This window comes from Cavia porcellus, unplaced genomic scaffold (assembly GCF_034190915.1).
Source record: "Cavia porcellus strain 051 isolate PalLab524CR breed Dunkin Hartley unplaced genomic scaffold, mCavPor4.1 scaffold_14, whole genome shotgun sequence".
Lineage (NCBI taxonomy): Eukaryota > Metazoa > Chordata > Mammalia > Rodentia > Caviidae > Cavia > Cavia porcellus.
Window position 1 is genome coordinate 6,113,801 of NW_026947497.1, and position 25,376 is coordinate 6,139,176.

Genomic DNA, 25,376 nt, shown 5'->3' on the forward strand with positions numbered 1-25,376 from the left:
TTTCTCCATTTCACGTTTTCATAAGGCTAATTGCATTAATATATTTTCTAATGTTAAATTGCCCCATTCTTGGGAAAAACTAAAATTGCTAAAGATAAGTTTTTCTCTAGTTACTATTATTTTTAGTTTTAATGTTCTCTTTGTTCATGAGTCTGATAGTATCCTGATCAGTGTTGGATATCAAGATCAAAGTTATTCGAACACTATTAACTGGCAGAAATTTTTTTCCTATTCTCCTTATCTTTTTATAAGATAAGGAGTGTGTGGTGGTGGTCCTGGGAAATGAACCCAAGGAACACTGAGACACATTGCCAGCCATTTTTATTTCATTCTGAAACAGGATCTTACTAAATTCCCCCAATTTTGTAGGCTGGCCTTGATTTATGGTGCTTCTGCCTCAGCCTCAAGAGTAGCTGCCACCATGTCCAGGGAATCATCTTTCTAGAATGTTTGATTCACTGACCTATAAAACTAGGTAGTAACTTTGGGATTGGGAAAATAGGTATTAGATTGTAAGGTACTTATTAAGTTTCTTTGAAGACTATTAGTATTTTCCAATTTTCCACTTCCCCTTGACCACATTGCTAAATTTCTAAGGTGTGTGGGTTGACTACTTTGTTCCTTATACAGAATAGTGATTTTAAAACTCTTTTAAAAAGCCTAGGCTGCTAACTGACTTTGAAAAACACTGCACTTTACTTTTGACCCTGCAGCAATTTGTATTCTCACCTAATATCCACGCTGCTTGCACGTTATTTTCTAAATTTATTGCCTCAACAACTGAATCATGTAACCTTCCTAGAGCTCCAATAAACTAGAGCCATCACTTTTTCTTGCTCTGCCTGGGACTTTTTTCCTTATAAATCAGGTCTGCAGTGTCTGTTCTTCATGAACACTTGCTGACAGCAATTAGCAAGATGTTTGCAAGCTGTCTGTTGTTGTTGTTTTTCAGATTTTCAAATGCATAGACATTTATAGAATTTATACTTATATCACTGTAGTTCTTGTAGGATTTGACTGCAACTACCAACAAGAACACTTTTCAAAATTAAAGTTTAGAAATACAGCCATACAAAATATACAATAGAATAAGAACTCGAGCAAGATTTTTAAATATACATGCTATTCTTGGACAGCATTGTAGAACCAAGACACAGAGAAGCTTATACCACATATCCTGTGTATTTCCTTGTCTCCTAACTATAAAACATGCTTGGAGTTCATATCACTGTGAGAAGTCTCATGGGTGGTGCTGATGGGCCAAGCAATTGAAAGCCTGCCATTTGCTATTCAATACAAATTAAAAGGTGACCTTCAAGCGCAATGGGAGGAGAAAACTATCTCAGTGTGTGTGTGTGTGTGTGTGTGTGTGTGTGTGTGTGTGTGTGTGTGTGTATGTGTGTGCATATGTTCAAGAGTTCCCTAGTTCATAGTTACTTTTTTTTTTCATAATTACTCTTGAAAGAACTAAATCGTTGGTGGTCAAACTATTTTTAAAAACCCAGCCCACACTTTTACTTTTACAATAAATGAAGTTTTGTTGGAACACTGCCATGCTTCCCCACCGTGGAGCCAGATATTGAACCCAGGGCCTTGTGCATGCAAGACAAACACTCTACCACTGAGCCACCTCCCTAGCTCCTGTCATGCTTTTTTATTTACATCTTTTCTATGGCTACTTTTGTATTACAAATGTGGAGTTGAGTGTAGATTAGTTAAGTAGAGATTAGCCCTGAAAGCTGAAAATGAAACTGTTGCCTTTTACAGAAATAGTTTGGTATCCCCTGAACTAAGGAGCACAGCACATTTTTTGTCATAAGGAGGCATAACCATGGGTGTGTCACACCCACATTTGTACGTTAGAATATTTCTGTTGATAAACTATTAATATTTTATTTTATTTTATTGTACTAGGAATTGAACTCACAAGCTTGTGCTTGCCAGGCAGGAGCTGCACACTGCTGAGCTGTGCTGTCCTTGGCCCAAAATACTAATTTTCATCATAAGAGTTTTATTATATTAAACAATAAGTGCTTAACAGGAAAAAATTTCACAAAAAATAAGTATTAGATTTTTAAGATTTTTCATTATAAAACGAAAATGATTAATATCAACTGGTGTTTGGTTCCAAAATCTAAAAAGGACCAACAGAAGTAAATTCCTAAATAAATCACAATGAAAATGCCAATAGCACTCTACAGAAAAAAAAGCTTCAATTATCACACCTATGACAGTCTTCACACGTGCCAACTGTGTGTCCTATACGCATGTATCACTTGCATGGCAGCACATGTATTTTGTCTTCCTGGTCTTTTTGTAGGACAAACTGGACATGTGGCTAGTCTTGCTGTTTGGTCAGAAGGTTCTCATTATATTATGCAACGTGTAGGTAACCAGAACATACAATAACAGTAAAATATAGTATTAAATTCTTAGTATACATTGCATATTTAGAATAAACCTCAACATTTTCACATCAACAGGGTACTTGCTTACAAAATCTAAAAGATAACATCAGAAATAAATTCCTATATGAAATACAATGAAAATACCAATAGTACTCTACAAAAAATTCTTACTTCAATTATCACACCTAAATTATAAAAAGATGTTAATAAAATAAAATGTCAAATGTCTCATCAACACTTACAGTAAAATCAACATTTTCACATCACCTGTGTGGTTCCTTACAAAATGTAAGAGATAACATCAGAAATAAAAACTTACGTGAACTATAATGTAAACACAAAAAAGTCTACCACAGAATCTTTGCCAACTGTTACACCCAAGGCAGTCTTCACACATGACAACTGCATGTTCCATGCACACATTTCATTTACACTAACAGCACATGTGCTTCACTTTTCATTCCTATGTGGCAGGCCATTATTGTCACCTCTCTCTCTCTCTTCCTGTTTTGTCAGGAGCTTTCTATGTTGTACAGTGTGCATCTAGGAGGGAAAAAATGTATCAATAAAATAACATATCAAATGTGTAATGGATGCTTAGAATAGACATCAACATTTTCACATCAGCTTTTTACTTGCTTACAAAACTTTAGAGATAATATCAAAAATACAAACCTTTGTGGACTACAATGACAATACCAATAGAACTCTACAACAAAAAATCTTTGCTTCAATTGTCACACTCAAAGCAATCTTTAAACATGAAAATTGTATGTTTCTTACACAAGTATGGCTTACACTTACTGAACATACATTTTTCTTTCCTGTCCTTTCTTGTAGGGCACAGATGGCATCATTTTGGCTTTCCTGTTGTTAGTAGGCCTTTGGGATGCTGCACCTGACTTTTCCCCTGTCAGCTCACCAGTGGTCCACAATTTTTTTTACATACTTTTTCCTCTCCTGTAAATGATCTCTTATGAGTTACAGTTTTAGTTCTCTAAAAAGTGTCTCTGTGGTATTTTGCACTTGCTATTTTCTTTGTAAACTATCAAACTTCTTGTGTTACACATGTTTAGGATTGAGGAAAATACAACCATTGACCAATGTTTTGTGTTTCAAGTGACATCATAGTTGCTGTATAACTCATCAACATCTACTCTGCCTTTGCTTTTGCAGCAGAAAGTTTCTATCTTATGCTCCCATTTTGTAAAAGTTTCCCTGTCAATATTTCCATCATGGTGCAATGTTGGCATCAGCAGTACTGATTTATTTTTCTTTGCCATATTCAAGGTTGATGAAAATCTTTCTGAAATCCAAAGATTGTACTATATAATTCTCTGTTTTGAAATTGCAACAGTCCATTTGGAATTTCTGCTTTGTTCCTGCACACAGTTCCTATGCTGGCTAACTTGTGCTCTGTTAGGAAAAATAACATCAAATCGCATGTTTCAATTAGCTTAGGAGTTGAGGGCAACAAGTATGTTTACAACCTCATCGGTTTATTACTGTACAAATAAGGACCTGATGACTGAGTTCCAGGATAAATTTCTAAATTAAAAGCATAAGTTTTTGCATCTACAAGGACATAAATTTTTATGCTGTATTTTGATCCATTGCTCTTCCGTAAGTCTTTTTACATTCCTGTGATTACCATTAGAAATCCCTGCTAAGTACAGCAGATCTATGAATGCTTTCAGTTCAGCTAGTTAGGTATCATATTAAATATATTTTTGAATATGTCTATTAGTTCATATGGAGCATTTTACTTCTATCTCAGCCTTTGTGTATTTCAGACCATCTTGTAGCATTTTGTCTGCTGCAATATCCAACACTGAATGACAGTGCTGGTGCTCTGTTCAATACATTTCACCCCTCCCAAGACTTTCACTATACTTTCAGACTGATTTCTAACACTGAATCATTCCATTTGGTTGCATGATCATTTTGCAACTTTTTGACTAGTCAAATATGTACTTGTTGTTTCCTTACTCATCTGAATCAAGGAGGCCTGCATTCCCTTTGGCTCACATGGTCAGTATGAAAGTCATCATCACCATCATCTACCCATACCACTCTACTGTTATGAAAACATGTATTTTACCATAATGAATCATCATCATCCATGCACAAGTAATATGATTCATTTTTGACCTCCAAAACTTGCAAATCTGGGTTTTCATGTACCATTATAATAAACTGGGCTACTTGTACCATAATACGGTACAAGAAAATGAAAATTTAAAAAAATTTTGAAAATATCAAATCCTAGAGTATTGTGGGTCTATTATATCCTTTGTGATCCTTTGTGATGCAAAAACTGTTTCATGGAGCATCACATAGGTGTAAATCCTGGTTTGACACTTTTGCATTTGTACGCATACCTTGTCTTTTATTGTACCAAGTAAATAACCCCTATATCCCTCATGGGAAGATACTGAGACACATAACTGGCTACTATAACCCTAAAGTAAAAAATTTACAGTAGAAAAGTAAGGGTTGGGTTTGTGAGACCCAGTGTTATGTGCCATGGAGTTTAAACCAGTAACTGTGAGTCAGTCATTAATCAAGAAAGTCAAGGAGTTGTTTATTCCAGCATAAGTCCCTTTAGACAGGGTTTGTAGATGGGTTCATAGAAATCTATCACTCCAGCAAATGACTTGTGTTATTTGTTGTATGTATACATTAACTCAGAGGAGTGTCCCATAGGTTCCATCAGACTTTTTAAAAAACTGATACAGGGTCTCCCTATGCAGTTTAGGCTGGCCTTAAACTCACTTTTGTAGCCCAGGCTGGCCTGGAACTCATGTTGATTCTCCTGCCTCAGCCTCCTGAGTGCTGAGATAATGGGCGTGTGCCATCATACCCAACCTCATCAGATTCTTGAGGGGGTTTTGTGACCAAAAATGTGTTAAGAACTAAGGCAGTAGGCTAACGCCATGGAGTAGAAGAAAAGGCAGTTCTTAAGCATGACCCAAAGATTTTTGGAAAGGATAGAAAAGTTGTCAATTCTTGTCTTAGGGAATATTATTTTGTATATGAAAAGTTTTCATAACTTCTGTTATTCTAAGTAATTTTCTTCACAGAGGAGCACATATTGTCCATAAACTCTTACATTCACAACCTGGCCTGGTGGGTACTAATCTTGTGCTTTGCAGATGTACATCATAAGGCTCAGGTAGACAACACTGCTGCTAATATCAAAGTGAAGATTCGGATCTGGGTCTGATTCCCCAGACTGCTCACTGCAGAGCCCCTGTAACCAAAGATTCCTAAACTGTCAGAAGTCACTGACTATTGCATCAGACTGGGCAACCAAAGGCCATCTTTAAGTCGAGGAAAGTCTTCGTTTTCTCTAGGAACCTGAAGGCTCTTCACCCATCGCTACCCGGTTTACCACCCAGCCCTCCCCTCTAAAATTGATCCTTTCACAGAGTGCAGTGCAGGGCTCCCAGCCTCAAAGAATTGGCTGCCATGCATAGTTTGAGGGAATTCTTCTCTATCTACGGCCTCCTCGAGGTCACCCCTCTGTCTCCCTGTCTTGTCCTTAACATACAGTTTCGAGCAACGATCTCACACCATTGGAAAGACAGAATAAGAGGTCTTTGAGAAGACCTCTGTGCTAAAAAAAGAGACAATCTTGGCTATTGGCATGCGTGTGTGTGTGTGTGTGTGTGTGTGTATGTATGTATTTGTGTGTGAGCAGTAACTGTAGATAGATAAAGAGAACCAAACTGCAGATGTATATCAAAATACATTTATCCTTGTGACAGTCTGGTTTGCAATGAGAACCTTTTCAGTTCTTTGAGGTAGACAATGACTCATCAAAGTATTATTTTAAGAAACGGAGAAAGTCAAGCACACTGTGGTATATATCAACAACTGGGGAGGCTGAAGCAGGAGAATCACTTGAGCCCAGGAGTTCACGGTTAACCTGGGCTGCACAGTGAGACCCCATCTCAAAAGGAAGCAAAGAAGGGAAGGAGAAGAAAATGCACGATGGGAGGGAGGAAGGATGGGGAAGGAGGGGACGGAGGAAAAGAAGAGAAACAGGATAAAAGAAAAAGAAAGAGAGAGGAAACCAAAAGGAGAGAAAAGAAAAAAGAGAGAAATTCTACATCCTGGCTGCAAATTTAGAATCCAGCCTTGGCCGTCTCTCAGCAAAGCAGGTCTAAACACTTCCCAAGGGCCAGAGACGGGCGCTTTCGGACATTTTAGTATTTGTGGCTGGAAGTTAAGACAAGTAATGTAATGAATATCCAGACTTAGACTGCAGCGGATTTTATTAGGCATCAGGGATTATAATAGAAAGGGAGAGATGTAAGAAAAAGCACACTTTGTACTCAATTACAAACAACATTTTCTTAATCTTTATATTACCCCAACTCGGTATTTATAGTGGATTCTGAAATTATTATGAAGCAAAGTTCACACAGGCCACCTGAAGGTAACTGCAAATACACAAAGGCCGACACTGACCTCCAGTTGTAGCTTGCGAGCAGAACGCAGTTCATGGGCTTCCTTCCTGCCTTCCGCCAAAGTCAGGAAAAAAGTAATGAATTCAGAACTCCTTAGCTTTCTTCTTCTAAGACTACTAATTGCTTACATCACTCTTTGAAAGCTAGCAACTAGCATCTTCCTCAGTGACACCACGGCCCCTGCTATTTCTCCAGTGTTTTCTGGCTGGGCCTTCTGCCGTGTGGATGTGGCTGTGCAGACCGTTCCTCGATGCTCCTCCCGCCGTGGGTCAAGCTGCTTCTGGTCTTCTGCTGTTGCTGCGAAGATATTGAGCTTCCTGAGTTGGGCAGGGCCCTACTGTGTCACCTTCGACAGAGCCGCTGGTCTGGCAGGCAGCCTAAGGCTCCTGTCCTCGCTAGGCAGCGACACTGGAGCCACCGTCGTGGCCTTTTACTATGTCCCAAAGCTCAGCCAGGTGCAGCCAGGTTTTCAGCAGCACTGGTGATTCTCAGTCTCCTTGCTGAATGCATAGAATACAGTGTGGCATTTTCAATTACCGAAATAGTCAGAAAGCACAGGCTTTATATGCATACGTTCTCAGATCCACACCGACACCAATGACAGACTTCACCAAACCAAGCATACACTGGTTGTTGATTAATCCCATCAGCTCAACCACCGCATCGAAATCTAGATTGCCTGTCTTCAATGAAGGGGTGGTTCAGAGTTAATCTACTGTTTAAATTTTTATTTTATTTAAAGAAAAAACAAAACAGAAAAAGGGTAGAAATAATACATAATTTCAAAAAAGTAAACAGTAAGAAATCACTAGTTGATAAATTATATTTAGCCTCTTAGAAATAGTCACAGTTAATCTAAAGTGTCTTTTTTTGGTTTGGGATGTGGCCCCATGCTTATTTATATACTTTACAATGGATCCTGTGAAACCTGAGGAGGGTAACATAATGCCATGGGTTCTTGCAGCTGGAATTTATTAAAACATGGCAAGCAAAGATGTGCTTGCATCCAAATGCTGAGTTTGGTTTGAAATCAACCTTAGATTCACAAGTAAGAAGTCTGTGTTTAAAAAATAGTTTTAAACTGGGCGTGGTGGCCTATAATCCTAGCAGGCATGAGGCTGAGGCAGGAGTACTGCTGTAAGTTTGAGGCTCGCCTGGACCACATAGTGAAACCCTGTCTCAAAAAGACAAAAACATTTAAAATAAGTAAAAATATATAGTGTTTTTTTTTTTTTTCGGGGGGGGGTGGTTATAGGAATCAAGCTCTGGACCTTGAGTTTGCCAGGATGGCCAAAATTCCCAACATTATCTTTTTCCAGTCAGTGGTTTCTCCTTAAATACACACACATCCCCTGTTCACTTTCTGGCCTGCTGCCCCCCCAGGAACCTGGCATGGGGAAACAGCAGGAAATGAGAGAGTGAGAGACTGACAGACTGACAGAGACAGAGACAGAGACACGTACAGAGACACACACAGAGAGAGCTTGGCTACAGAAAGAGAGAGACAGACAGACAGAGAGAGACAGAGACAGAAACACATGCAGAGACACACACACACACACACACACACACACACAGAGAGAGAGAGAGAGAGAGAGAGAGAGAGAGAGAGAGAGAGTTCAGTGAAGGCAGGAGTGCAGAGCCCCCCTGCCTCCTTGACAGCCCCAGCTGCACAGAGCCTGCCTCGCGGTCTCCCTCCCACCCATGCCTGTGTGTCCGCTCCTGGGCTTCCCTGGTCTCTCTGCCTTTCCTGGCTACGCTTTTGGCTCTTCCCTGCTCCGAAGCATGCAGATGGAGCAGAGTTTCCCCAGGAGCCCAACAGCCCTGCCAGACAGAACCTGCCCAGACTCCAAAACTGTGAGAAAGTGCATTTCCACTCTTGATCGGTTATCCGGTCTCCAGTTTGCTAGAGGAGCAAAAATGGGCAAACATGAGCCCTTTAACCTTAATGATTATGATTATTCCTTAATGATTATGAGCCCTTTAACCTTAATGATTATGTGCTGGAACCTTGGCTGATAGAGACTAAAAATACATTGATATGGACTCTTTCAATTTTTTTTTCTTTTGAGGGGAGGGATAGAAACAGGATCTCATCATGTAGCCAAGGTTAGCCTTAAATTCAAGGCAATCCTCTTGCCTCAGCCTCCCAAACACTGGGATTCCAGGTGTGAACTCTCGCAATCTGGTAATTCATTTTTTACTAATACATTAGAATGCAGGTACTGATTGAGGAAAGAAGCTTAAGACAAAGATTATGACTAACTTACAAATCACACAAGCGGTAGCCATTCTTGGCCTTTCACTAACGTTTGTTCTTATTTCGTCCTAGAGCTACACCTCTTAAACACAGGTGAAACTTTCCTTCCCATTGAGTGTATAATTTGGTGGCATGAAAAGGTTTTATTTATTTAATATTGGTAAGTTAACAATCTAGTATTATTAAGGGAAATTGAGTTGCATAAGCCAAGCAAGCAGAAAATGTCTTGTTATAGCCAGCATGGTGGCTCATACCAGTAATCACGGCACTAAAAGGCTGATGCAGGAGGATAAAACATTTATGCCCAATCTGGACAACTTAGTGACCCTTTCACTAAACTAAATAAGTAGAGGTCTGGGGATGTAGCTCATCGTGAAACTCTGTGTTCAATTCCCAGTGTACACACGTGCATGCACACACACACGCACGCGTTCACACACATACACACATGCACACACACACACGTCTATTTGTAAATCTTAACACCCATAGGTCATGAAGTCAAATATTTCATCATGATTAAAATTGTGCTACACTAAGGCAGGTAAAGGTTTAAAATTCCTTACTGAGTAGATAAAATTAAATGATAGAAGTCAAATTTATTTAACATCTCATTGATTTCTGTGAGAAATGTCCCTCTCACTTTAAGTTGAATGCTTTTCTTTCAGCTTTTCAGATGTCTGCAGTCAGTGCATGGACCTCTCGAGTCAGTGTGTGAAAGGTTCACCCAGCATGTGTGCCTGTAAATACCTTCACCAAGTGTTTGCTTTCTTAACATCTGTGTTTCAGCTTGAGGTAGATAGGGACAGGTGCAGATCTACAGACTCTGTGTGAGACGTGTGCATATTTCGAATAACTATTTAAAAACTATGAGGAAAGATAGCATTTCTCAGAGTGTAAAACCGAGTTCATCCCAAATAAAATGCAGATGGCCCCTCAGAAATATCATCTGTCCCTATACTGTCTCACAAGGTTTCTCAGAACGTTCTAGTTTCCGGAGTTGACTGCACAGTGTTTTAGAAACACGCTTACGGGGTCACTCTCAGCCCATCCAGAAGGAGGTGGTGATAGGGACAGGGCCTTTTGTTGTTCATCCAGTGTTTAATCCCAGGCCCTCAATGGTCATTTTCTGAAAGTAAGCATCAGACTTCTTGGAGATGGAGCCCAGAAACCAGAGTCTTTAGAACTGTTGCAGTCTCCCCGCGGCTCTCAGGACCAGGCACTCCCAGCAACTGTGGTCTCTCCTTAGTGTGCTAGGTCTGGCGGAGATGTTAGTCATCGTCTAATTCCACCGACTTGTTTGGAAATCAAAGAACATAGAGTCCATGAGATTAAGTAACTTGTCATATATAATCATAATATTTTCATTTTTAGCAACATATTTTTGGATAAATGACAACAAACATGAGAAAATGAGACTAAAAGATATGGCTTTTACCAAAAAAGGAAAGCTATCTGACAACTCAGCCTTACAGACTAGAGAGGGTGTTCCATGAGGCTCAGGGCGCTGGGAAGCCGGGTCACCGCAGGCCAGGCCTCCCTGTGCCCCAGGTCACGTCCTAGCCACCTCCTGCCTCTCCTGCTGGCCTCCATCCCAACCTTGCCAAGTACTGGAAGAAGAGTGCTTTGCTTCCACTTAAAGTCTCTACCTCGGCTTTATCTTGGATGTGAATTTCTTAAACCCCCCTCATCCCTGCAGCATAATTTAGGTAAAAAATAGTGGCAGTTTTTCCCCCAGAAATCTCTCTATAATTTAAAATTCACTTGTTAACATGATATTTTGTGCAAACACATCAAAAAATGTTTAGTACCTCACCTCTCCCCTCTGCCTGCGCCTTAGCATGATTAGAAAATATTTGTGGCTAGATAGCCATCAGAAAGTAAACATTTAGCCACCTAGCTGTTATTCCCCAAATCATTTTACTATGTCTAAATGGAATTTGCTGCAACTCACAGTAATTCTTACATCTTTTTAAAGGAACTCAGTGACTAATGTCATCCAGAGGATGGTAGTCTAAAACAAATGTGTGGGCATCCTTTTTAAAAGTGCTAGTAAAGTAAAATAGCAAACCTTCTGGAAACGATCCTCAGTCTTTTTCAAGAGTATACATTGTCTCAAAAACATAGGGATAGTAATGCTTTAATTATAATCAGCAATGGCAAAGCATTTATTATGTACTAAGCCTTATATGCAGATTGTTCCATCAAAAAGTAGGACACGTGTAGACAGTATCAAATGTAAATAGGTGTGTGTAAATATTCATATCGGAGTGAAGAGTACATTAGTGTGTTATACAGTAATAACAGCTGGGATATAACTCAGTGCCTGGCAAGTGCAAGGTTCTGATTCAATTCCCGGTACAAAATGATAATAATAATAATAATTATAATAATATACTAGTGATATCATATGACACACAGTATTGAGAGTATATTTGCTCGACTGTTTAGAGAGGATCCCCGATGTTAACCCAGGACTCACCGTGTCCCCTCCATATCCACAGTGTCTGCCGACCCATGAACCATTCCTCCTCTTATCTGCCTAGAGCAGGTGGTGTGTTTGCCCGACCTAACCCAGGCAGGATGGCTCACCCCCTCCTGCCTGTGATGGGTCCCCACACTCAGGTGACCCAGAGCTCTCCTGAACAGTGAGTACGGAGAAGTCTACTTGGGTGTGCGTGGGTGAAGTCTGCTTTCATCCCTTCCCTTCCCTACCTGCTTGGAAACATACCCGGGGCTGTGTTAGCCGCTGCTGACAGGGAGGTGTGACACTGCCTGCACATGGTGAAGGGGGCGTGCTTTGCTTGTCACCACCATGCATGGCCTCACATTAGCCGCAGCCACTATCTGTGGGGTTGGGTTCCCGCAGGGCAGGCAATGTCGACAGCTAGCTTGGGGGAGCGCACCGCACTGCACTGCAGGGAGGGGGAACACATTTTGCTCTTATCTGCGGGTCCTTTGACGGTGCTTTCATTGTTCTGCCATCTATGAGCAATGATTTTAACTTCATGGCAACTTATTTTGATTTTTTATATTATTGCTTTTCTGAGTTGCATTTTGGAATACATTATTGCATTTCTGAATAACTGGTACGGTACATTAATTTGGTGCTAATCTGATACATCAATTTAGTGTTTGGTATGAACACTAATTCTTAGCCCATAAAGGATACCAAGGTATCCTTTGCACCAATACACCCTCACTTAGGTTTTCAGTGATAAACTGTTTTTTCATTTGTTTGTTTGTTTTTGAGATGGGTCTTACTATGTGCCCACACTGGCTTTGAACTTACAACCCTCCTTCCTTATCCTCCTGAATAGCTCTAATTACGGGTGTGTTCCGCTGTTTCTGACTGCTAATTTTGAATTTTAGCCTCAATTTTTTTCTTTCCAAATTATTCATGAGCATCTGTGTGCCTCCAAAATAATGTGTAAGGTGAGCTTCCCTAGTGTGAGTTTGCAGGTCTTAGTGTGCACATTGACCTGAGGTGTTTCACTAGCATGCATTGTGGAGGGTCTCAGTGTGCACACTGTGGTCTGCAGTGTTTCATTAATGTGCATTTGGGTGTCTGGTGCACATTGTGATTGTGAACTTCACTCAGGTGAGCTGGCCGAAGGTCTTAGCGTGTACCTCATGGCTTGTTTCTGAAGTCCTGGTGAAAATGCCGTTGGCTTCTCTACTGGGCCTCCATCTGCTGGGCAGTAGATATTCCTGCCTGGGAGATTCACCGGCTGGGCCAAGGAAGATGGCCTGAAGGGCAGAGAAACACACTCATCTTGGCTTTTCAAATAAAGACATTGGTCTAAACCCCAGTGGATGCTTCTGTCAGCTGATAACTATGGCCCCATGAGCAATTCTAGCCCTAGTCAGAACATGAGTTTATTGGGTTTCCCGTGGCTTGGTGTACTGGGAAGTGTATCATTTCCTTTCTCTCTCTCTTCAGAGCTCACCCATGTAAGTAGGGGTCTAAGAATTAAGCAGAAGTTGGTGCCCTGTTGCTATTGCATGCAAAATGACAAACTACTGCACCACAAAACACTCATACCCTGTGCTCGATGGCAATGTTTCATTCAGTGGATGCCCAGGGAGAAATGAAGTTGAGGGAATGTTATCAATGCCCGTCTTTTTCTGCTGTGAGACGAGGCCTCAGTATGTAGTCAGGTTGGCCTCCAACTTGCTGCCTCAGTCTCCCAAGTGCTGGGATTACACCGTGCCCAGCAGTGCCAGTCTTACTAAGACATTCCCCAGTCCATGGTCTAAGATCAGGATCCTGTTAATTCGTTTATTAATAATGCTGCTTCCTACACTTATCCCATCACTAAGAAATGTTGAGTATTTTCTTAAAGCTCTTGAAAAAGATCTCACCTTATTTTCAGTTCCCTGGACACTTTCGTTAACTGTGACACTTTCCCTTCCAGGTCTTCCCCAGCTCTCTGTGTACACAGCTGTCATATTATCTGTATGAAAGACGTAGGTAGTCATTTTGTCCCCTATCTAAGATTGACTAGTAGAAACAACACTCGAGCAAACATAGAAGTTCAAACATTGTTTAGAAATGGGTGACGGGCTCCTTACTTTTCCAATGAGATATTCCTTGTCCTAACTTTTGGTCCTTTGAATTTTTAGAAATGCAGAAGGAATAATCACAAATCTATTTATAATATTTAATTTCAATATCCTCATTCCTTAAAATTATGAATACGAAAGTATACATTAATTCAGACATTTGTTTCTTATCGTCTGTGTTGGTTACTTTTTCTTCTTGCTGGGATAAAATATCCAATGCCCAAAATGAAGGAAAGAAAGGTTTATTAAGCTTAGTTTTTGGAAGTTTCAATACATACTCAGCTGGTTCCAAGGCGGAGTGGCACTGCTGAGGAGCAGCTGTTCATGGTGGCTGCAAATGATAGAGCAAAAAAGGGCAAAAGAGCAGAGCACATCTCCTTCCCTCCCTTATATATATGCCAGCTCTGCCTCTAGGCAGGTGCAAGATCCACACCACGGATCCTAGTGCCAGGCAATGACCAGTCACAAATGCTAGATTCAGCTGCCTCCCTAACCACATGAGCTCTGGGGGGACATCCGGACAGAAACCATAACACTATCTAAACAACAGAATTATTAAAATACTTCTCAGGCATCTTCAACTTGAGAGGATTTCTTGTGCTTACAGCCATGTTTATCATGTAAGATGCAGGACATGAATGTGCCTCCTCTGCAGGGAATTTTTACAAGAGCAGGAGGATCAGAGAGATGTTTATAGCAAGGCTCTGCAGAAAGACATAGAAGGAGACTGTGATGGCCACGCAGCTTTGAGGAAAGCACTTCTGGGTACCAGCCCAGGGGCTTGATGTCACCATAGGCAGTGACATTTGGTGTCAAAGCAGTGTGAATGTGTGGCTTTAATGACTTCCAGCCCTGACTTAGCATACAGACATCCCCATGTCACAGCATTCTTGGCAGCTCTTGCTTTTTACCTAGATAGTTGGCTGCAAATAACTTTGAAGCCTCTCCTCGGTAAGAAATCTCCAGAATCCCAAAATGTAAACTAACGTTCCTTCAAGCACGCCTTCAGTTCTGTCAGTCTTAACCTGCTCAGAAGCAGGAGAGCCTTTGCATTATTTCCATAAAGGATCCAATCTCACGGCAATGCTTGTGAGTCGACTTTAGCTATAATAATTCAAGCCTAATGGGCATTTACTGCAGCTGTGTAGCCAATATATCATAAGCTATTTTCTCCTGCTTTACAGAGGAAAGCAGGTCGTTGCAAGGGTATAGAGAATGTAATCTTTTAGTGATCGAGCGAGAACATTCCAAGCACCTCCAGCAAGCTTGTACCTTCACGTACGCTGTGCATGGTGTTTTGAAATTGGATTGCATTATAACTAATTCAAACACACATTTTCCTCAGCCCTGGAAATACATGCTGTGAATCTACAGTATGTGGAGCCATTGCCATGAAGTGCAGTGAACAGAGAGCTTTGGAAAGTCCAGGCGTGAGTCAGAGACCAGATGCTACCTCTCAGCAGCTGTGCGACCTTAAGTGAGTTATTGAACCTCCTTTGATCACGGACCCTCATTGGAAAACCAGGAATAATAGTGAACTACCAGCAGCATCATTTTTCCTGGAAAAGCAACTAAAAATTCTGCTCGGTTTTCCAACTTCCTTTTCCTTTCTGCAAGTTAAGACCAAAGAATAAGTGTAAGCCAAGTATCAGTGTCCATGGTAGATACATTTTTCACTCCCTCTCTAAAAATGTTGTCCTTCATTAGAAACCACAGTTGCATTTAAAATAAGACACACTCAAGTATCAAACAATATAAAAGTATCTAACTTTCTTTAGCCTTGTGCTACAGATTAGTGGGCAGCCACTAAGTTACATGCAGAAGCTTGGTATAAGGGATTCAAACATAAAACACTAACGCAGTTATAACCCAGTGACATTCAAACTAGATTTCAAAAACAAATCACACAGGCTTCAAATATAGCATATAAAATCAAAATAATCAACACATTCATTTTTAAATATTACCTGGAAAGTTGAAGAAAATTTTAAGTTTTAAAACTTTCCCACAAAATATGCAATTATATTCTCAGATGACTTGTTTGCTTGAGCAAAATGGGGAACTATTTTATTTTCAAAAGCTCATGCAAACTTTTAATATTTAAAATATTTTATGTCCTATAATGTAAGAACTCTCAAACATGATTCAAATTTTATTAAAAATTTGAGAATGGTATCTTGCTATTAAAGTATCCTGCTGCCAGGAGTACATCCTGATCCCAAAAAAATGGGCTCAGAAAATTGAAGCCGAGCTAGCTGGCCACCCCGTCTATCTGGCCCTGAATCTGGGCTCCCTGTTCGGATCCTGTTGGGGTAGATGGAACTTGCAGTCTGGGCCCTGGCTCATGGGTTTACACCAACTCGGTGCAGCCGTCAGAGGAGAAATGCACACGGCGCTCTCTGCTGAGCTCTCTGACACTTCTCACATGGTCTCTGCCAAGCTACCTTGCTTCACTGCCCTTTAAACTCATGCACGGGAGCACGAGTGCTCTGCCTGATGTGGCTCTTCCAGTCTTTGGTGAATGTTCAAATGTCTCACTAGAAGTTTTACTTCAAATTCAGCGGAGTATCAGTCCATCGGCGAAGGGGAATTTATGAGCTTGACCCTGGCGGGGCGGAGACCAGTTCACTAACGTATGAAGTGCCCCTTTGAGAATGTCCACTCTTCCCAAGGCCTCTGCTGACCTGTGAACTTGTCCTTCCAGTTATTCAACATTTTGTAAGAGACCAGAAGGCTGGAACACTGGGTCCAGATCCCAGTGATTAGACACATTTTACACACTTGAGATTTTTTTCCCAATCCTCTACCCCATACTGGAAGTTGAACCTAGGGCCGTGGTACTAAACTATACATCTGGCTCATTTTTATTTTTCCTTTTGAGACAAGGTCTTGTTAAGTCTCAAAAGGCTGGGTTCAAACTTGGGATCCTCCTGCCTCAGCTTCCCAGAGTGCTGGGATTTCAGCCTCCCTTTTCTGTTCCTTAAGAAAGTCTTTCTTCTCCCAACTAGAGCAAATGCAGTGATGGCTTCTCTTGTGTTTATGCCAAGTAAAGCCAACCCTCTCTGATCAGGAGGAAGCTGATCCTCAGGGCTGAGAATCTGCCCAGGCAGCCAGGTGGCAGTGCAGGGCAGATGGAGGGTCATGTGGCACGGGAGGTGACGACAGCTGCTGGGGAACACCAGGCAGGAGTCTGCAGAGACAGCCTGGAGGCCGATGACTGGCACTGTGAGCCTCATTCCTGGCTGTCCAGGCCTCTTATCCCAGAGGTGCTGCTGCAGAGACCCCCCCTTTGCTGTAAGCAGCCAGAAGGCTTGTTTCTTTCTATCAGCGGCCGCCCTAGAGCACTAAGAACCTACGTCTCACTCCACCCCAGGCAGCTGGCCTTTGGTACTGACACCTTTGAAATACTTCCAGCCAAGATTTGAGTTCCCTCTTCTGAGACGCCCCGACATTTAAAGATGATGTTAATCACAGCATGGGATGAAATCTATGCCGCCTTAGAGAATCCTGCCTCATCTTTTGTAATTCAGTTCCTCGGTAGAGAGCCAGCTGTAAAATTTACAGCTCCCTTTTCATGTGTCTTCCTGGCTTCCATGCCAAGGGGCTTTGCTCTCCTTGGTGAAGACCAGGAGTCGTCACAGGGCCCCCTTCTCCGCACCCCATTTATCACCTTTCCTGAGAAGGGGCCCCCTACTCCCACCCGGCTCCTCTCAGACACTGCTGAGAAGGGCAAGTGGCTCTGCATTTTTGTGAAGCCTCCACCTGCACAGGAACATTTCTGATGTGTCCAGGTCGCTTACCTTCCACGCTGGGAGGCAAAGCTAACACCCGGTGAGTTTGGGGGACACTGACAGGGCTCTTTCAGAAAACAAGAGAGTAAAGAATGAGTGCCGACCATGACTGTGTGAGCAGGTGGCACGGGGACCCCCTGTGAGGGACGTCGCATGCCAACCTGGATGAGAGTCCCCTGCGGCCACGCAGGAAGCACGTGATGTCCCATGTTCCCGCACCTCCATGTTCCCCAACCCCTGTAACTTGCTGTTCAACCCGTAACATGGGGTAACGCTGGAGCCCGCTTCCCAAGCAGGCAAGGAGGGAAGGAAAGTCCTGGGTGTTTTGAGTGCTCAGGAGTGCCCAGTTATTACTGTAAGATTTCTCCCCGTCAGGAATACACTGTCACTGACGACACAGAGGAAGGAGCTGGGGTCCAGCCTGGGTGTGGTTTGTTGCTTTTCTTCTTCCCTGGTCTCTCTGCTGTAGGCAAACCACTTAATTTCTCCAAGTTCGCTTCTCTAAGATTGGACCTGATAACAGGGTTTGCCACATCGTAATGAGGCCAAGTTAATTATATACACAAGGCAAACTGCGTGCTAAGTGCCAACCGAATATCCAGTATAGTCTTTAAATAAAAGACATAAGGGTTTAAAAGTCAGGCGTGGTGCCTCAGTTTCCCGAGTAATTGAGGGAAGAAACACAGGATAAAACAAAGTGCAGATGAGTTCCCATTTCTGTCCGGCCACCACACAGACTCACTGTCTGAAATCACCGCCTTGGGGAGGGAAGTGGGACAGCTGGGTGCGGCTCTTTTCTCCGGTGCCTGTAAGATCTCACCTTTGTTTTAGAGGCTTTATCTAGGAGATTTGTGCGTGTGCGAGTGTGTGTGCTGCTTGGACTTCCCAGGTGCCTCACATCCACGGCCTGGTACCTGTCAGCGATCTGGGGAATTCCCCTCTACTGTCTCTTTGTACTGGTTTCCGCCCACTCTCCCCCACGTCCAGGACTGTGACGGCACACATCCCTGCCTGCCCACCTTGCTGTGTGTCTCTCAGGCCCTTTCATGTACTGTTCAGCCTTTGAGCGCTCCATGATTCAAAAGAGATGTTTTCTTCCAACTTCCCCAGCCGCTCCTCACCAGTCCAGTCTGTTAGCAAAGCAGGTCATTGACTGCTTACAGCCATGAGCCCATTTTCAGTTCTAGAAGTTTCTTTTTATTTTTTGATTTTGTTTTTATTTCCTATTCTTAGCTCAGGTTCTTCATTTTTGTTCTTAACTCCTTGAACATATGATTCACAGTTTTAAAACTCTGTGGGTTATCTCCAGTATGTATATCCCAGCAATGCGGGGCCATCCCTGCTGCCCTCTGTCCCTCCTTCGCTCTGGGGCATCTTCTGCCTGGAGCCAGGTGTCTTCGCTGTGCATCAGAGGTTGCTGCAGACCGGGCTGAGACCTCAGGTGGGTGCAAAGAGCGCCTCTCCACAGAGGGCGCTGTTGCCCTGGCGCTCAGTCTGCAGGTGGTGGAGAAGGTGGTCAGTGGCTGGGTCTGCTGAGGACCAGGATGGACCCCTCTGACTCCCGATGAGGGGATCCCAGCACCTCTGAACACCGATTACTTCACCCCACACCCCAACTCTGAAAGGCTCTGTTCAACACTACCTCTCCACGCCCAAACCCAGGCCTTGGCACTGACCTATCGCCCAGTCCTCCTTGGTCTTTAATTTTTCATGTTTGGTAGGGTCCTACTGAGTCACCAAATTGTGCCATTGGGCTTGAACTTGCAGTCCTCCTACCTCAGCCTGTCAGAGCGCTGATCACAGCATCAGTTCACACTCCTGTTCCCCCGCATCGAGAAGCAGAATCCTTCCCTGTATTTTTGATGTATATTGGCTGTTCATATTCCACGCAGGACACAGATTTCTATCAATTTGAGCAGCTGAGATCCAAGCTGAAATTTGCTGGAGAAAAATGGGTTTTAGAAGCACAAAGAGGTTGATGGGAAAACATGGAGGCAGCTCTAGGGAGAGCTCAGGAGAGCTCAGGGCTCCACTGACAGCAGGTGATCGAGCTTTCTGGGTGCAAATGTGTCTACAGCCCCGGAGGCTGAGTCTGCTCTCAGACCTTGGGCATCCCTTGTTCCTGACCCTCCAGTTTTGAATGTCCTGTGCTCTAGCCCATGTTACCATCATTTTTATGAGTTAGAAAAAGATGCATTATCATAAAACGGATAGTGCAGTGCAGGTTTTTTTTTTTTTTTTTTTTTTTTTTTTTTTTTTTTTTTGCTTTAAGAAAACTAAGGCACATCGGAGGCCTTCAGTGATGAAAACAGCGTTAGCCCGGGCCCTGAAGGTGGTTCGGACTTGGGTTTGGTCCAGTACAATACACCAGAGATGGGGAAAGAGACACCTGTTCAGCCATTTATTGAAAATAATCAGTCTCTCTTCCAGACTCTCAGACATCTGAACTGGTCACACCTGGGACTGCTGTGAGCGAAGCAGCTGAAAGAACCCTCGGCCCGGCAGGGAGAGCGTGGCACCATCCCGGACACTGCAGCTGGACGCCTGACCCTGCCCAGCCTCTCTTCCCTCCCCAAGAGTTGCTGTGTGCCGTGTGCATCTGTACGGCATTAGAAATAGTAAGTGCGTTAGGTCTCTAATTTAGGGGAATCTCTCCCTTTCTGGAAACTTCCTCATAAACCAGTTATTTCACAGGCAGCAATTTATACGTGTACTGGAAGACAGACAGGAGCCTCTGCTTATGGCCTCTGTCATAGTGAGGACAGGAAATGCTTGTGACAAGGAAAGACAAATGCAGAGGGATGTGACACAGTCCAGTGTCCGCCTCTACCTCCACCTCACATGCTCAGATGTGATACTTTTGCACGCACTTGTGCCTGGGACTGTGACGTGGTCCACAGACGCTGGAGCTACCTGCAGCGGCCAGACTGACCGCTCTTACACCAGGTAGCAGCACTGTGGAGACGCCTCTGTGGGGCACTCATTCAGGTCCTGCAGGTAACACCTCAAGGCACATCAGCGTAAATCTTCCCAGATAACGGCAGATCTGAGACCCAGAGGAGATTATCTGTCAGAGCTTGACTGGTATTTAGGAGAGGGCTGTGATCTGCTAATCTGCCAGACTTTATGTACTGTTTGTTCTAGCTTTTTTTTTTCTTTTTCTTTTTGAGATGGGGTCTCTCTGTGCAGTTCAGGCTAGCCTTAAGTTCACTTTGTAGCCCAGGCTGGTCTTGAACCCACAACGATCCTCCTGCCTCAGTCTCCCGAGGGCTGGTATTACAGGCATGAGCCACCACACCTGGCTCTAGTTTTTTCTTTATGGGAAGTTCTTCAAGATTACAGTGTACCCTTAGACCCGATTTGGAAAAATGAGATAAAACTTCTAAAGGGATTTGGATTCTTTGCTGAAATTATGGTACAGATTAATTAAAGGCAATAATGTGTATTTACCTCAAGTGAAGACTCTGTAATTACAAACATTAATCTACCAATATCCTCCAGATGTTTGATTTCAATGAATTTACACCTGGAGCCATTTGCACTACTAGTCAATAGACTACGAAGCTGTGTGGAGCATGATATTTAGCTTTTCCCGTAAGCTAAAGGGAACAGAACAGAGAAAGTAATTTTAATTGATTTAGATTATGCATAAAGAACCTTCCAGCAGAACTATGAGATCTTCAGTTAGGAAAAGATGATCTGTTTTGTGGGGGACCGTTTCTTGCTATTCAGAGAGTGATATGAACATGAATTTACAAAGCAGGCGAGCACTGTGTAAGGGAAAGACAGTGTACTCAGAAATGTGATGATTTTCTGGAGAACAGAGCTCAGTGTCAGAAGAAGGAGAAATGGAAATTATAGAAACAACAGTAAGGTTGTAAGGTTGCAGCTTTGAAGTCTGTTAAATGTTAATGGTAGTGGAACTATATTTTTATTTTTTTATCTACTGAGTTTATTTTAGTCCTGTTTCTATCTAAAATAGAGTTTGAGAAAAGTCTCAAGAAATGACAATATAAAATAAGGACAAAAGAAAGAGAGAGAAAAATCCAAACTTTGACAAATGGGGAAAGAACACAGATGCTAGCCGACCCTCAGAGTTCAAATGACTTTGTGATAGAAGTGAAATATGAGCTTCCGGGCAGCCACTTTAATAAATAAGGACCGTGTTTAGATCGGTCTTGGGCACACTTTCCCTTGTCATTAAAACGGCACCTTTGCTTGCATTTTGTGAGCTGCATCCATGCGCCATCATCGCACGAATCCTGGTTCCCACCAGAGCTCGCCCTGGGGGACACACTCAGGGGGTATGGGGATGTGTGAGGACTTGAATCCACGCTGCAGTGGCACCCAGGGATGCTTCTTCTCCTGACGTGCCTTTGTCCTCCACCACTTCATCCCTCTTGCTCACCCTGGCAGCTTCAATCTCTCTCTCTCTCTCTCTCTCTCTCTCTCTCTCTCTCTCTCTCTCTCTTCCAATCTTCTTTATTTCTCTCCCTTCTCCTCCTTCTTCCACCCCTCCCCTTCCTTCCCACCTTTCCTATCTGTCTTTTATTCCTTTTTTGTTGTTTTTGGAACAGTGCCTCCCTTAAGCTGGCTTTTAACTGACTGCATACAGGCTGGCCTGCAACTCGCAGAGATCCTCCTGCCTCAGCCTCCACAGTGCTGTGATTACCAGTGACCCTACATTCTGGTCTTTCTTATTCTCTCCATAGTTTTCTTGTATTCATTTGAAAAGCCTTAGACTTCTCTCAGAAAAGAAAAAAGACTTTATTGGCTTTAAATTCTACAGGAAACTATCTTATGGAATTAAAATAGACACATCAGACAACATCCACAATACTCTCTAGTAAAGTGTAGGTACAGACCTTATTTCATGCTTTCTCAGGACCAACTCAGGTTCAGCTCAGTAGGGGAAGCATTTTTTCTGACAACTAAGTTTCAAGAGAGGGAATTTGATATAGGACTAGTACTTAGGAAATCAGGAAACTGGTAGCTGATGCACCCCCTACCCAGCTGTGCTGGCTCCCCTCCCATAAGCAGCGTTTGGTTTAACAGGGTTTTCACGCACACTGACATTTGTCTGAAGGTGCGCTCCTCTGTGCTTGAGAACGAACTCCTGTTCTAGAGAAAAGCAGGTAGCTGACAGTGCACTGAGAAAGGTGGAAAACTTACCAAGTACTCCCTCCACGCGGAGGTGGGACACACGGGGCTTTCAGTCAACCTCTACATCGCGCAAAGCCATTGATAAAAGCTTGGCTGAGACTGCAGAGTCCCAGCGTGGCATTCCAGAACCAGTTTACCTGTGTTTGTCGATGCCTGCCTTAGACAGCACACAGAGAATCCGAGAAGAATTTAACTCCCAGCAGCAACACCTCTCTCCAGGAAGCAATCAGCCTTTGTGGAGTGCTCACTTCCTGTGCCTCCACTTAATGCAATGGGGTGCTGTGTTCTGAATTCCAGAGTGAATACAGTGACCTGCTCTGCAGTGAGAGTCCCTGACTAAATGAATTGTAAAGAATGATTTTCAGATGTAATTTTTAGCGATGTCAGAATCAGTGCTCAGCCTTCTTTCTGACAGTAATGAAATAAGTTCATTGGATTCTTGAGACCAAAGAGAGCGCCATAGATTTAATTAAAACTTTCTGTTTTCCTCCTTGGCCTTCTGGGAAAATACATTTCCCAATGCCCTTGTAGGTAACTTGGGGCCGTGTGACTCAGGTGTGACCACTAGCCCGCTGTGGCTGCAGGAGACGCCAGGAGGGGAGGGTCCCTCACAGAGCCCTGCGGCCCCCGCAGAGGCAGTGTCCCGTCACTGGGACACCAAGGATTTCCTGTCAACAAGAAAGACACTTCCCAGTCTCGTAAATAAACACCCAGCCCAAAATTTCTTTACAACTTGTAGACCAATTATATAATTTCAGACAGGCTGAAGAGTGGGAGACAAAAAATATAGGAAATATTTTATTACTTTTGCAAGTGTTTTCTGACTTGTGGCTTGGCCTGTTTCATTTCTCCCAGTAACAGTGGAATGGAAGCAAAGCCTGTCGCGTGAAGTCTCCCATTCCGTTCTGCAAAAGAATTTGAAAATGGATAAGAAACACCCGCAGCAGGAGCTGCGCCAACAGTTTTGGATTCTTGTGTGTGTTGCGTTAGGGCAAGAGAATCTCATCTTCGGTTCCTAAGGAGGAAGGCAGCCTGACGGCTGAGGATCGATCTTTTAATTAGGCAATGTTAAAATTAGAGTTTAATGTTTTCACATAGATATATGTATACGAACACTTAAAGTACCACTGTGTATTAATAAGCAGCTGACTGAGCGTTCTTATTTTTTTTCCAATAGTTTGTTATTTTTCAAGGTGCGTCTCACTCTGTTGCTGAGGTAGCCTTGGACTCCTGAATTCAAGCCACCCTCCTGTCTTAGCCTCTGAGCAGCTGAGATTACGGCCACCCAACACTGCGGACAACTCCTCTTGATTCCAAATGACTATTTTGCTTTAGCTATATAATCACATCACCTTCAAATGCTGAGAACTTGGTCCTTTGCTCTCCAAAAAATTGTATTTGTTCATATCTAATTGTACCAATGGTATTTTTAGAACATCCTAAATAAAAACAGTGATATCAACACCCTCATCCCATTTCTAACATTAGCAAGAGTTTTCCTAGTGATTCATCATCATATAATATTCTGGTTTTTAGTTCTGAGATCAAATCTATCATGACTTAGTGTTTTAAAAACTCAGGTCTCAGTGGCACTGGCTGCTGGCCGTGCCTAGCCTCCGGGGTGTCTAAGAGGCAGCAGAGCTATCACGGTGTATTCGAGCCTGTTTCCTGTAAGAGACATGGGCGGCCAGAGTGTCCACAGCTCTTGCTCGGTGAGCCTCACGCGGCAGCGTGGTTCACATGAGAGACCCACAGCTCTCACCAAGCACAAGAGCCTCCCACCCTCCGGGAGCACGTGTGAGACAGCCCTCGGCACAGTGCCCAGGCTTCTTTCTGGGCATGCACAGGGCAGTGATCTGCTGTCCCTGACAAATGCAACCAATACATCAGAGAGCCGTTGACAGCTACTTAGCTCACATTCCAGAGTAAGGTGCAGTTCTCAGCACCGAGGGACAGGCCACATGCGGAGGTGTTCTCAGCTGGCCTGGGACACATCGCTGGATTATACTTGCTGTGTTTGCATCTGAGATGAGGAGAAAAGTTGTGTCATTTTGTGCATGTTGAGAAGGTTTCCACCTCCCTAGGTTTAGGTATCAGTTTTGGGAATAGTTTGTGGAGTGTCTATGTGCATGTGTTTTAGATGAGTTTTAAGAGTATGAATTCTCTATTTTTTAAATAATTGAGAGGCAGTTCTTAGCTGTCATATTTCAGGGTAATTGGCTAGGTTAGGTTTTCTATTTCCGTTAAGCTATCACTTTATATACTAACGTCACTTTCATTTTTTCCTTTGTGGAAGTGACAAATTATATATATCTTTTATATCTGTATTTGGATATTTGCTCAATCACTTCTCTTGCTAGATAACCTAATATTTTAGACACTGTGATACTATTTTTCCTCTCAAGAATCAACTCTAACATGAATTTACCAATTCTATTGCTAATTCATTAATTCATTGAACTCTAACCTAATACATTATTTATATTTTCACTGCTACTGATTCGTTTTTTGCACTCTTTACTTACTTTGTGATTCTTTTTCTAAACCTTTGTGTCAAATACTTTGTAACTATCACTCTTTTTTATTTAATGAGTAGAGGTTATGCATTTTCCTTTGAGTGCAATTGTAACCATATAGAGTGCTTGCATAGATGATGTTGGTTTTGTCACCACTTTCCAGACATTCTGCAATTTTACTTATTTCTAGTTTTTTT

At 42.7% G+C, this 25,376-nt stretch overlaps 1 protein-coding gene across 3 annotated transcripts in view; it reads left to right on the forward strand.

Moving 5' to 3' along the window:
- Gstcd (glutathione S-transferase C-terminal domain containing) overlaps positions 1-24,150 on the forward strand; it is a 178,855-nt gene extending 154,705 nt beyond the window's left edge. For 2 of the 3 annotated variants that reach the window (XM_063260593.1, XM_063260591.1), the window contains 2 exons: positions 19,931-20,118; positions 23,841-24,150. In XM_063260593.1, the coding sequence (XP_063116663.1) occupies positions 19,931-20,118; positions 23,841-23,897 (245 nt within the window). In that variant the 3' untranslated portion in view covers positions 23,898-24,150. Of the gene's footprint in view, positions 1-19,930; positions 20,119-23,518 lie in introns of all 3 variants that reach the window. The other variant, XM_063260592.1, reaches the window with a different exon arrangement.
- The last annotated feature ends 1,226 nt before the right edge of the window (positions 24,151-25,376 follow it).